Consider the following 14,167-nt stretch of genomic DNA (forward strand, 5'->3'; position numbering starts at 1 on the left):
TGTACTAATGCTCTGTCACCATTCCTGCCTCAGGACAATCTGTTCCCCTATATGATAGTACACACAGGGTGTACTAATGCTCTGTCACCATTCCTGCCTCAGGACAATCTATTCCCCTCTATGATAGTACACACAGGCTGTACTAATGCTCTGTCACCATTCCTGCCTCAGGACAATCTGTTCCCCTATATGATAGTACACACAGGCTGTACTAATGCTCTGTCACCATTCCTGCCTCAGGACAATCTATTCCCCTCTATGATAGTACACACAGGCTGTACTAATGCTCTGTCACCATTCCTGCCTCAGGACAATCTGTTCCCCTATATGATAGTACACACAGGCTGTACTAATGCTCTGTCACCATTCCTGCCTCAGGACAATCTATTCCCCTCTATGATAGTACACACAGGCTGTACTAATGCTCTGTCACCATTCCTGCCTCAGGACAATCTGTTCCCCTATATGATAGTACACACAGGCTGTACTAATGCTCTGTCACCATTCCTGCCTCAGGACAATCTATTCCCCTCTATGATAGTACACACAGGCTGTACTAATGCTCTGTCACCATTCCTGCCTCAGGACAATCTGTTCCCCTATATGATAGTACACACAGGGTGTCACCATTCCTGTCACCATTCCTGCCTCAGGACAATCTGTTCCCCTATATGATAGTACACACAGGGTGTACTAATGCTCTGTCACCATTCCTGCCTCAGGACAATCTATTCCCCTATATGATAGTACACACAGGGTGTACTAATGCTCTGTCACCATTCCTGCCTCAGGACAATCTATTCCCTATATGATAGTACACACAGGGTATACTAATGCTCTGTCACCATTCCTGCCTCAGGACAATCTGTTCCCCTATATGATAGTACACACAGGGTGTACTAATGCTCCGTCGCCATTCCTGCCTCAGGACAATCTATTCCCCTATATGATAGTACACACAGGGTGTACTAATGCTCTGTCACCATTCCTGCCTCAGGACAATCTGTTCCCCTATATGATAGTACACACAGGGTATACTAATGCTCTGTCACCATTCCTGCCTCAGGACAATCTGTTCCCCTATATGATAGTACACACAGGGTATACTAATGCTCTGTCACCATTCCTGCCTCAGGACAATCTGTTCCCCTATATGATAGTACACACAGGCTGTACTATACATGATGGAGGAGAGACAGAGATGGGGAGAGCAATAATATTTTAGATGAGAAGGAAAAGAAAGGCAGGAAGAGAGAGGAAGAGGGGGATACTGAAAGAAGATTTTATTTTATACCTTTGTTTATTCTCCCTTTCCTCTGACATAATCTTGTAGTGTGGTAAAGTAGCATTAGTGTGGTTTAGTACATTGGTGAGATGAGAGGAGACAGAATTAGATGAGAGGGGAGCAGAGCAGTACTAGTGTTAGGACAGTGTGGAGTGCCTGATGTGACACAGTCGTTAAAGTTGAGGACTAGAGGTGCCCCTGCTGCTAGACCTCTTCACTCTGAGAGGAGCAATGAGGTCAGGAGAGAGGGAGAGAGCGGAGGAAAATAGGGGAGGAACTGGTAGAGGAGGCAGTACAGTATGTGTGTGAGGGGTGGGGGTGGGGGTAGAAAGAGGAGAGGATTGGAGTAAACTCTGTGAATATAACAACAGCCCCATTTAAAATTATACTAGAGGTGTCTGTGCAAAAATCAACAAATGGGCAGTTGTGGGTGCAGGGGTTTACATTGTATGGTGGGTATGTGTAGTACTGACTCCAAGGTGGGTAATGTAGTTTTAACAATGCTAAACTTCTCTCCTCAGTCTGTAAGATGTGTTGGTTGGTTGTTTTGTAGTTCTGACTGACTTGACTGACCAGTACTTTAGTAGTAACAGTGTTGTTGTTGTCTAACTGTGTGCACCTGTATCTCTCTTCCCTCCAGTCTGTACGTTGCGCTGTCAGAAGTTCCTCATCTCTCGTGTTGGTGAAGACTGGATCTTCCTCATCCTCCTCGGTCTACTCATGGCTCTGGTCAGCTGGGTGGTTGACTTTGCTATCGCCATCTGTCTACAAGGTAAGGAGGAGGGAGTTGAAGGGAGGGAGTTGGTGAGGTAGACTTGGTCTAATGACGACTTTGGTCAGCTGTACACTCCGTTCCTTTGGCTGAATCTTTTCATCTGACATCTCTCCTGCATGCAGCTAAAGAAGACATGCCACACACCAGATAATCTCAGACACTGTGGTTTACTCACGTACATCCCTCCAACCAGGGTGTGTGTGTTCATAGTGAGCTGCAGTGCAGATTACTGTCCTCCTGAGCTGCATGCAGGTGTGTGTTTGTGTGTATGATTAGCTTAAATCTGGTTTAATGTCATCTTTGCGCCATGAAACTGTGTGTGCGCATGTGTGTGTGTACGATTAGCTTAAATGTGGTTTAGTTTAATTTTTGCAGCGTGAAACTGTGTGTGTGTGCTGGTAGCATGTATGCTGGGTGTTCAGAAGGTGTGTGGGTGTCAATGTGCTTTATCTTCAGTCAAACACACATTTACACACATTGCTGTGGTGTGTGTGTGTGTCAGATGGTAGACTGCATGTGGAGAAAGTAGAGAGGGGAGAAGAGTGAGTCATCTAGAAGCAAGCCACCCATCCCCTCTTTCGCCACACAGGCACATACACATTTTGATCTCTCCCTATAATGAAGTCATTTTTAGGAGAAGAGTCCTGCGGGTTCTACTGTTGTCAGATATTTTGTCGCTGTACTCATGAGTAGGGTTGGGATTTGCCAGGAACCTCACGATACAATATTATCACGATATTTAGGTGCCGATAGGTATTGCGATTCTCATGATTTATATATGTTTTCACAATTTATATATTGGATGTACTTTTACTTTATGATTTACACCAAGTTGATATTGGACTGTGTGTGTCCACAGCACAGAAGTGGATGTACGGAGGCCTGGAGAGTAATGTGTTTCTCCAATACCTGGCCTGGGTCACCTACCCTGTGGTGCTCATCACCTTCTCAGCTGGCTTCACACAGATACTGGCCCCACAGGCCGTAGGTAAGACACACACACACACACACACACACACACACACACACACACACACACACACACACACACACACACACACACACACACACACACACACACACACACACACACACACACACACACACACACACACATACTGACTGCACCATAGCACCATAACCCCCTCTCCCCCTCTAGGTTCAGGTATCCCAGAGATGAAGACCATTCTGAGGGGTGTAGTGCTGAAAGAATACCTCACCTTTAAAACCTTTGTGGCCAAAGTGATCGGCCTCACCTGTGCCCTGGGCAGTGGCATGCCTCTGGGAAAGGAGGTAACAGACACACTCAGTACAAATTATTCTCACTACACACACACCTCTGACGCGTACACACACATACGCTGTTCTCACAGTCAGGCTTGTATGAGTGTGTCACATGTTGCTGCCAGTACAGTACAGTCTGTTCAACTAGTTATGCAGACACACACTACATTTGACAGCCAGCAGATGCAATCTGGCTTGAAGGCTCCTAAAATCAATCAATATATCTGTGATTCATAGGACAAGGGGTTATCACAGTGAAACACAGAGACTGGCGCTGGTGTGGGGTTGTGGTGATACGTGGACCAAGTATTTTAGGAAATCATTCACAAGACATTCTCTCTCCCTCTCTAGGGTCCGTTTGTTCACATTGCCAGTCTGTGTGCTGCACTCCTCAGCAAGTTCATGTCTCTGTTTGGTGGAATCTACGAGGTAAACCACAACTGGACAAGTACACACACACACAAGTTACCACATGGTTATCAATATGATCTTTCAGAAGGAAACACCACGCAGAAATATGTTGAACCATTTATTACGAAATGAATAATGCAAGTCTTGTCGATATAGGCTCTGCTCCTTCAGGGTAGCTCAATGCCCAAGCAGTTTCAATATACACTGAACAAAAATATAAACGCAACATGTAAAGCGTTGGTCCCATGTTTCATGAGCTGAAATGAAATATCCCAGAAATGTTCCATACGCACAAAAAGCGTATTTCTCTCACATTTTGTGCACAAATTTGTTTACATCGCTATTAGTACGAATAAATGAAAAAGTATGCACTTACTACTGTAGTTCGCTCTAGGACAGAGTTCTGCTAAATGTCTAAAATTGAGAAAAAATATAAATGTTTGCACTCACTACTATAAGCATCTTTGGATAAGAGTTCTGCTAAATGACTCAAATGTAAATGTGTTAGTGAGCATTTTTCCTTTGCCAAGATAATCAATCCACCTGACAGATGCGGATTAAACACCATCCTCATTACACAGGTGGACCTTGTGCTGGGGACAATAATAGGCTGTGATGGGGTGTGTTAACCGAGAGCACAGGCTCTGCTTGAAGCTAGCATAGGAACAAACAAAGTATATAGTAGTCACGAGACTAATCTGCTACATTTATCATCACATTTAAACCACAGTACCACCACATTACATCTTATCACTATAAGCAAATGCATAGTAGTAGTAGCAGCAAGAGATATGAGCAGAACCGGTCAGCTAAATAGACCTCCAAATAAGGCAGGCGTGATTGTTACTAGCATCTAATTGGTACAATCTCAGCTGATGCGTCAACTGAGGCGGGCACTTGGATTCCGTTCTGAACTGGCTTCGCTTTATTAATCCGTTGCTTTCTTCTTTCAACACTATACTTGCCTCTGATATTTCACTTCCATAGCCTAACTTTTTCCCAGTACTCTCCCTTATGCACATCACATTTAAACCACAGTACCACCACAGTACATCTTATCACTATATCTATCATCTACTGTAGCCACTGATCATGCAGTCAAACCAACTCCACTATGGTTGAGATGCCATAGTAATTCACTGAACAGGCTCTCCCTTAAGACAGAACTGTACTGTAGTTTAGCTATGTATTGAAAAGATTCCTTGTTTCTCTGAACTCCTGAATCAGGCCGATCGACATCTTTCTCTCCCTCTCCCTCCCTCTCACTCTACTCTCTCTGATGGGGGTAAAAGAAGCTGTGATAGCTCAGGAGGAGCTGTGAGAAACACACACTTCTGATTCTCCAATCTGTTTGTTCCTCTTCCTAATCGACTGCTCCTGTCTGCGTCGGCTTAAAAGCAGGCCTGTTAGTGGGCTAGCTCAGAGGAAAGACATGTCACACATTGCCAGTTTAGAGAATGTTTTCTGTCTTGACTGTCCCGAAGGAGCACATGTCCAGAATGCATATGTATTTCTTTGCTTACACACACACACACACAGTATGTATATTTACACAAGTAACATACACATAATAAATATTTAAACTAGCATTTTATTTGCTAACTAATTAAAGACATCTCATGTGTAATCTCCCTAGCTATACTACAGGGAGCGATAAATAAATGTAGCAATACATAAATTAAGAAAAGTTTTAAAAGCAAGGGAGAGAGAGATGGAGGTAAAGACGGACAACCAGGCAAAAAGGAGTAGAGAGATAGAAAGTTGAAAGACTATGTTTGTTCCGCTTGGGCCTTAGGGGACAGAGGGAATGAGAGCGAGGGAATCTTTGATTCATCTCTCAGTACTCTGAAGATGAGAGTCCCTTGTTCCCTCTGTCAGTGTGTGTGTGTGTGAAGGGACGGGGGCAGGGGCAATGAAGAATCTTTGAAGCAAACCCCCAAGTCCCCTCAAGTGTGGAGAACTCCTTTGCTACATACCCCTGTCTGTCTGTCTGTCTGTCTGTCTGTCTGTCTGTCTGTCTGTCTGTCTGTCTGTCTGTCTGTCTGTCTGTCTGTCTGTCTGTCTGTCTGTCTGTCTGTCTGTCTGTCTGTCTGTCTGTCTCCCCTTAATCTTCTTGTCCTTCTCTCCCTCGGCTCCCTCTAGCCTCTTTCTCCTTCCCTCATCCTCTCTCTCTTTCTCCCTCCTCTCTGTGTTGTATCTGTACTGTATACGAATATGGTGCATTTTATGGTATACTAATGACAAGTGTGTGTGTGTGGTGGTGTTTAGTACACATTCACACTCACCTCTCTGTTTCACTAACATGCTGCTTAAAGGAGCCAAGCCTCATAGGAAACAAGGTAAAGCATGGCTGGAGATGAAGGGCAGAACATCCACCATAACTTCCTCCTCTCCAGAACTCCATATCCCATCTCTCTACCACCTATTTAAATGACATATCTGTAATCCATCTATAGTCCCATGCCATACTGTGTTTGCAGAAGTTTTATTACATTCTACCGTACCATGTGGTTGTTTGGGCAGTGGCATAGATCCAATCTCTCTGTGCCATCTACCAAAGTAAAGCAATTCAATACTATCAAAACTGTTTTATGAAAGACGTTTTATATTTGCAGGAATGCTATTCGCTATTTTGAGTGTTGAGAAAAGGAAACTATGATAGTTGAGAAACTATGAGAGCATGCTGCTTCGTTTTGGCACCAAAGCTTTAGTTTTTTGGGATTCCACACAAATTACTCTTCCATCAATGCATTTGTTCATTAAAATATTACCTACAAAGTGATCATGTTTAGGAATAAACACATTAGCACTCAAGCTAAAGTGGAGAAGGGTTCTTCATATTTCCTGGTCGGAGTAGGTGTGACAGGCAAACGGAGGCAAACATTTTAACTCAGCATTTCCCAAACTCGGTCCTGGGAACCCCAAGGGATGCATGTTTTGGTGTTTGCCCTAGCACTACACAGCTGAACCAAAACATGCACCCCTTGGGGTCCCCAGGACTGAGTTTGGGGTAACGCTGAATTAATGAAATGTGTCCATTTGAATCTTCAAGAATTGTACTTATTAGTGCCTCATGAGCTTAGTTCAGTCCTTGCATACATAGCTCTGTCCATGAATTTGAGAGTGGATACATTTCTTCAGCCCTATCCCTCAGCGTTTTACTGAAACGGGTGGGAGGAGGCTTTGTTATTGGTTCATGGTGAAATGCATTATGGGTAAAACAAATATTTTAACTCTGCATTTCATCCACAGCACCTCTGACAAGGGAACGTTGGGCTATACTTGCTGCTGTGCATGCTAATTGCTAACAGGCATTAGTGAGAGCTGCCCTGGAGGAAGTCAGTGGGCTGACTTATTGATTTAAATCTGGTTTATATGGCTCTTCGTCCTGTTTATTATTTTGTAAATAATGTAGTAGCTTACTTTTGGCACTTATGTATTCCCCATTTTTACACATCAAAGACCTCCCCTTGGACAGAAAAACGTAACATCCTTGTATGCCTCCTTCCACACTGCTAGGTCTACATCCACCCGACAACGGCCTAGCCAACCTCATAGGGTGTGTGTGTCTGTAAATGTAAATATGCCTCTCCGTATGTGTTTACAGAATGAGTCGAGGAACATTGAGATGTTGGCAGCTGCTTGTGCTGTGGGGGTCGGCTGCTGTTTCGCTGCCCCTATTGGAGGTGAGTGACACCAACATCCCACTAGACACAAACTCGTTGAATCAATGTTGTTTCAGTGTAATTTGTCAACGTATTCTGACGGGGAATCTATGCTGGATTTGAAAAAAGTCATCAACATAAACTGTTTTGAGGGTGGAATTTCAACATGATTGTCATCATGGTAACCAAATTTCAGCATAGAGAAACCTTGTATAAAATGTGTTGAATTTGTACCTTTTAAAACAATGTCAGATCTTCGACGTTATATCCACTATCAGGAAAAAAAACAATAGGCTGGGCAGCACCTACTGTAGAATGTATCTATTTACAGCTACGCTTGGTCTCCCGTTCAGGGTTTTAACGTAGCCTAGCCCTTAGCTATGGTAATTGTCACTGACTATTACCAATGTGCTATCCTGAGAATGATTCTTGAGAGATCTCCACTTAAAAACTAAATAGATTCAATGTTGCTATCGAAGTCATTCCAAAGGATGGGTTTAACAGAGCAAATGAAATGTGACCATGCTATATCACCTTTATATCATCAATGATGCTATTTAGGCCTATATAAACGTATAGCATTTTGCAAAGTCATCAACAGCTATTGTCTCAATTCAACCCAGGATTCAACAACAAATAGACTACATAGGCCTATGAATTCAATCTCTGGTTGATTTCAAATGTAATTAAATGTAGTGATATTGAATAGTTAGGTTGTCAACTCAACCAAATATAAAAATGTTTTATTATTATATTTGTATTGTACTTTTTACCCCTTTTTCGGGATATCCTTCGCTGCAACTCCTGTACCGCCTCGGGAGAGGTGAAAGTCGAGAGCCACCAGTCCTTCAAAACATGACCCTGCCAAGCCGCACTGCTTCTTAACTCACTGCTCACATAACCCGGAAGCCAGCCGCCCCAATGTGTCGGAGGAAACACCGTACAACAGGCGGCCGAAGTCAGCCTGCAGGGGCCCGGCCCCTCACAAGGAGTCGCTAGAGAGGGGGATAAGGACATCGACATCCCGGCCGGCAAAACCCTCCCCTAACCCGGACAACGCTGGGCCAATTGTGCACCGCCTCATTGGTCTCCCAGTCGCAGCCGGCTGCGACACAGCCTCGGATCGAACCCGGGTCTGCAGTGACGCCTCTAGCACTGCGGTGCTTTAGACCGCTGTGCCACTCAGGAGGCCCAAATATAAAAGTGTTGAAGGAGAGTTCCATCTGTGCCACTGACTTAGTCTGGCTTTAATTCCAGTTTGTCAACAAAACAACAATTGATATGTTGGATTCACATCTCCATCTCAACCAAAAATCTACATTAAAGAATAGGACTACATCGAACAGGAATTTAAAGTGCATTTACATTTTGGTTTGATTTGATTTAGTGATAACACAATTGAATTTCAACTCGCTTTTGGCAGTCTTTTTGAGTTGGTAAATATATAGGTTGTGACCTCATTGATCAACGTCTCAACCAAATATTACGCAATTATTCACCTTGAAATTATGTGGTGTGCCCTGTGGGATAACACTCACTGACAGATACACTGGCTGGGTCAGAGATTGCAAGGTTTGCTCTTCCCCATTCCCATAGTTACTTTGATCATGTTCCTGTGTGTTCCTGAGAAATGTATTAATGTGTGTGTGTTTTGTAGGTGTGCTGTTCAGTATTGAGGTAACATCTACGTTCTTTGCGGTGAGGAATTACTGGAGAGGGTTCTTCGCTGCTACCTTCAGTGCCTTCATCTTCAGAGTCCTGGCTGTGTGGAATAAAGACGAGGGTAAGACCGGTCTAAATCAAATCAAATCAAATTTTACATGTGTACTGAATGAAGATATAAACACAACATGTAAAGCGTTTGTTTCATGAGCTGAAATAAAATATCCCAGAGATTTTCCATATTTACAAATAGCTTATTTCTCTCATATTTCGTGCACAAATTTGTTTACATCCCTGTTAGTGAGCATTTCTCCTTTGCCAAGATAATCCATCCACTTGACAGGTGTGGCATATCAAGAAGCTGATTAAATAGCATGATTATTACACAGGCACACCTTGTGCTGAGGACAATAAAAGGCCACTCTAAAACAACACAGTTTTGCCACAGATGCCTCAAGTTTTTTCCGGGAGCGTGCAATTGGCGTGCTGACTGCAGGAATGTCCACCAGAGCTTTTGCCAGAGAATTTAATGTTAATTTCTCTACCATTAGCCTCCTCCAATGTCGTTTTAGAGAATTTGGTAGTACTGCCAACCGGCCTCACAACTCCAAACCACGTGTAACCACGCCAGCCCAGGACCTCCACATAGTCTAAGACCAGTCACCCGGACGTCTGATGAAACTGGGTTTGCACAACTGAAGAATTTCTTCACAGACTGTAGAAACTGCTCACCTTCGATGACCATTGGCACGCTAGAGAAGTGTCATGGTAATTCAAATTAATAATGATTAGAGACAAGGTCAATCCCTAATCAGGATATTACTTTTTTCAAAATGTATTAATTACATTGATTAATTATTGCAGTAATGAAGCTGGTCGTCGAACCACCCTTAGATGATTCATTGAGAGCCCAACAAACAGATTTGAGCCACAGCATTTTATAGAAACTACATCCTACTGAATGTTCATGACAAACAACAGATGTGTGGAATGGGTCAAAAGATTAGACTTAGTATGAAAGAAATTAATAATTCACAGCAGACAGTATCTGCGGTAAAGAGGGCCAAACCAGAGTTTGGCCCTCAAGACGAGGGCTCTTAACTTGTACCTCACAGTACAGAAACACCAACTCATTCTATGGCATAAATCAATTGTCAGCTCAAGCTATCTTTATCTTGAGTAAACACCATGTCCTTGACCATACCCAGACAAGCTGCAGGGAGCTGGAGTGGAAAACATCCCTTTACTATTTGTTAAGTATAATTGTTAATATTAAACAAAACAGGTAAACATGTTAATTTCTCTGTCACAGAAGTGTGCTCTTTATTGATGAATCCCGGTTTCAACTGTACTGGGCAGATGGCAGAAAGTGTGTATGGCGTTGTGTGGGCGAGCGGTTTGCTGATGTCAACGTTGTGAACAGAGTGCCCCATGGTGGAGGTGGGGTTATGGTATGGGCAGGCATAAGCTATGGACAACGGACACAATTGCATTTAAATGATGGCACAGCGATACCGTGACGAGATCCTGAGGCCCATTGTCGTGCCATTCATCTGCCGCAATCACCTAAAGTTTCAGCATGATAATACACAGCCTGCATACTCACCAGACATGTCACCCATAGAGTATGTTTGGGATACTCTGGATCTACGTGTACGACAGCGTGTTCCAGTTCCCACCTATATCCAGCAACTTCACACAGCCATTGAAGAGGAGTAGAACAGGAAACAGCCTGATCAACTCTATGCATAGGAGATGTGTCGCGTAGCATGAGGCAAATGGTGGTCACACCAGATACTGACTGGTTTTCTGATCCACACTCCTACCTTTTTTTTAAGGAATCTGTGACCAACAGATGCATATCTGTATTCCCAGTCATGTGAAATCCATAGATTAGGGCCTAATTAATTTATTTCAATTGACCGATTTCCCAATATGAACTGTAACTCAGTAAAATCTCTGAAATTGTTGCATGTTGGGTTTTATTTTTGTTAAGTGTATATGGGTCATTCCACCAATTCGGTGCCTTTTGAGATGTGTGAAAATAACTTTGGAATTCACAGAATTTTAACAAACAAGTTTTCCCATCTCAGTAGGTTAAATTAAAAAATGACTATCAAGGGTCAAATAAAGTAACAGGAATGTTACATTGGCCATTAATCCCCTTGTGACATGGGGAATGGAAACTTGTGTGTAACAGCAAGAGGCACTTGAGTGCAAGCTTCACAATTTGTAAAGATTTCTACCCTGTCTATCTCTGGGTAACAGGTTGACGTGTTATGCTCAACCCGCTCACTTTTCCACCTCAAAACACCAGAAAATGGTCAAAAATAGTTCAGCCAGCTCTCCTGCTTTTACACCAACATTTTATGTTGAATTTTTCAGTTCAGAAATGACTTTGTCAAAGCAACAGCATAACCAGGGCTTTGCAATAATGGGGAAAACGTAGGGGTAAGTGGGTTAAAATCAGAGGGTGCACAGAGGAACATGTTCAAATCTTCCTAAAAGTCAGAGGGTGCACAGAGGAACATGTTCAAATCTTCCTAGAAGTCAGAGGGTGCACAGAGGAACATGTTCAAATCTTCCTAGAAGTCAGAGGGTGCACAGAGGAACATGTTCAAATCTTCCTAGAAGTCAGAGGGTGCACAGAGGAACATGTTCAAATCTTCCATGAAGTCAGAGGGTGCACAGAGGAACATGTTCAAATCTTCCTAGAAGTCAGAGGGTGCACAGAGGAACATGTTAAAATCTTCCATGAAGTCAGAGGGTGCACAGAGGAACATGTTCAAATCTTCCATGAAGTCAGAGGGTGCACAGAGGAACATGTTAAAATCAGAGGGTGCACAGAGGAACATGTTAAAATGCAGAATTTTAGCACTTTAGCAAGTTTTTATTCATATAAAGAAAATCTGATTTATTTAACTAAGCAGGTCAGTTAAAAGGAAATTCTTATTTACAATGGCGCCACTATCCATGTGGTCTATATTAAAGGGCTCCTCATTAAATATTAAAAGGCTTTTAAAAATCAGTATTGGTGCACAATTTCATTTCAAATATCAACGGGATGCAATAAGCACTCATTTCGTGGAACAACCCATACAGTATACTGTATATTGGCACATGCAATCATTGATGTAAGGTCTGTACTGTATATAGCCCCTTAAAAGCATTTTGATAATGATGAATCACTCTCTCTCCATCCCTCACTCCCTCCCTCCGTCCTACACAGAGACCATCACAGCTCTGTTTAAAACCCGTTTCCGTCTGGACTTCCCCTTTGACCTCCAGGAGCTCCCAGCCTTCGCTGTCATTGGGTGAGTCTAAGTTGTCTTCAATTAGCTAGTGAGGTCTTCGTTGCCTCTGTTAGCGAGTGAGCTTTTCGTTGCCTCTGTTAGACAGTGAGCCCTACGTTGCCTCTGTTAGACAGTGAGCCCTACGTTGCCTCTGTTAGACAGTGAGCCCTACGTTGCCTCTGTTAGACAGTGAGCCCTACGTTGCCTCTGTTAGACAGTGAGCCCTACGTTGCCTCTGTTAGACAGTGAGCCCTACGTTTCCTCTGTTAGCCAGTGAGCCCTACATTGCCTCTGTTAGCCAGTGAGCCCTACATTGCCTCTGTTAGACAGTGAGTCCTATGTTGCCTCTGTTAGCCAGTGAGCCCTACGTTTCCTCTGTTAGCCAGTGAGCCCTACATTGCCTCTGTTAGCCAGTGAGCGCTACGTTGCCTCTGTTAGCCAGTGAGCCGCACGTTGCCTCTGTTAGCAGGTGAAAGCTGGTGTGAGTGTTCAGGAGGATAGCCTCCTGATGTTAGTCACCTAACATTGATTATTCAGCCAGCGAGGTGGTGCATTTAGGACATCTTATTTTAGCTTGCTGTTACCGTAGTAGCGTAGCCTCTGGGCTTACCACATAACTGAATTAGACCAGAGCCTCTCTCTCTCTCGTCTCTCTCTCTCTCTTTCTCCATCTCAGAAGAAAGAACAGCCATCTACTACTTAACTCTGCGTGTGCTCCCAAAGAGAAGAAAATCCCTATTTTTTTCTCCTCTTTTCTCCTTTTTGTCTGGTGGATGTCCTCCCTCTCGTGATCTGAGCAGTGAAGCTTTAACTCATAATCTAACAAAACGCTCCGTCCGGGGAACAGCCGTCTTATTTCACATTTAGAGAGAGAAAGAGTTTGTGTGTGTGTCTGTACGCAAGACCCTTTATGTGTGTATTTCACTATCCTCTCCCTTGCCAATGCCTTGATGTCTTATGGGGAAAGTCGGTCAGTGTTTCAGTTAACTCGGACAGGGAGAGAGAGGGGGGGGAATTTGTCGTCTCTGCTACATGCTAGCTGGGGAAGACCTTTGTGTAGTAAACCCCTTCTAGCCTCTGGATTTATGTTTCAAACTTTCACTGGTACTCAGATGTGGTGTTCTGAGATATACACACGTGCCCACACACACATACACACAAACCAGTGGAGGCTGCTGAGGGGAGGACGGCTCCCCTCAGCATGGCTGAGGCTGGAACGGAGAAATGGAATGGCATCAAACCATGTATTTGATACCATTCCACTGATTCTGCTCCAGCCTTTACCACGAGCCTGTCCTCCCCAATTAACGTGCCACCAAGCTCCTGCGACACAAACACACACACACACACACACACACTTATACATACACACACACACACACGCACACACACGTTTCAGAGAATAGCTTTAAAACATGTAGAAATGATTCTCCCTCATCCATTCATCATTTATTCAGGAGTATTTGACAGAATTCATTATGCAGGAACATGAATTTATGAGCATTCATATACTTGGCTGTAGCTGAGGGGGAACTTTGGAAAGTACTTTTCAAAGGGCTTTGCTTGATTCTGGTGGCTGGAGAAACTGTCTCTTTTGCCTACTGACAGTTACACAAAGTGGACACATACTTGGTACTTACTTAAAACACAAACATATATACATGTAAACCTGTCCCTCTCTCTTTCTCCACCTACATTTTCTTAATTTTATCTCCCTGTCCCTCTTCTCTCCATTGCCCCCAATTCCCTCCCATTCCTCTCTCAACCCTCCGTCCTCTACCCTCCTCCTCTC

The 14,167-nt window shown here is 43.6% G+C and overlaps 1 protein-coding gene across 3 annotated transcripts in view; it reads left to right on the forward strand.

Moving 5' to 3' along the window:
• The window catches only part of LOC112234845 (chloride channel protein 2-like), a 139,285-nt gene that overhangs the window by 63,148 nt on the left and 61,970 nt on the right, over positions 1 to 14,167 (forward strand). For all 3 annotated transcript variants that reach the window (XM_042296320.1, XM_042296322.1, XM_042296321.1), the window contains 7 exons: positions 1,926 to 2,057; positions 2,920 to 3,048; positions 3,220 to 3,353; positions 3,696 to 3,773; positions 7,363 to 7,441; positions 9,078 to 9,203; positions 12,312 to 12,396. In XM_042296320.1, coding sequence (XP_042152254.1) covers positions 1,926 to 2,057; positions 2,920 to 3,048; positions 3,220 to 3,353; positions 3,696 to 3,773; positions 7,363 to 7,441; positions 9,078 to 9,203; positions 12,312 to 12,396 — 763 coding nt within the window. The remainder of the gene's footprint in view (positions 1 to 1,925; positions 2,058 to 2,919; positions 3,049 to 3,219; positions 3,354 to 3,695; positions 3,774 to 7,362; positions 7,442 to 9,077; positions 9,204 to 12,311; positions 12,397 to 14,167) is intronic.

Source organism: Oncorhynchus tshawytscha, linkage group LG13 (assembly GCF_018296145.1).
Source record: "Oncorhynchus tshawytscha isolate Ot180627B linkage group LG13, Otsh_v2.0, whole genome shotgun sequence".
Lineage (NCBI taxonomy): Eukaryota > Metazoa > Chordata > Actinopteri > Salmoniformes > Salmonidae > Oncorhynchus > Oncorhynchus tshawytscha.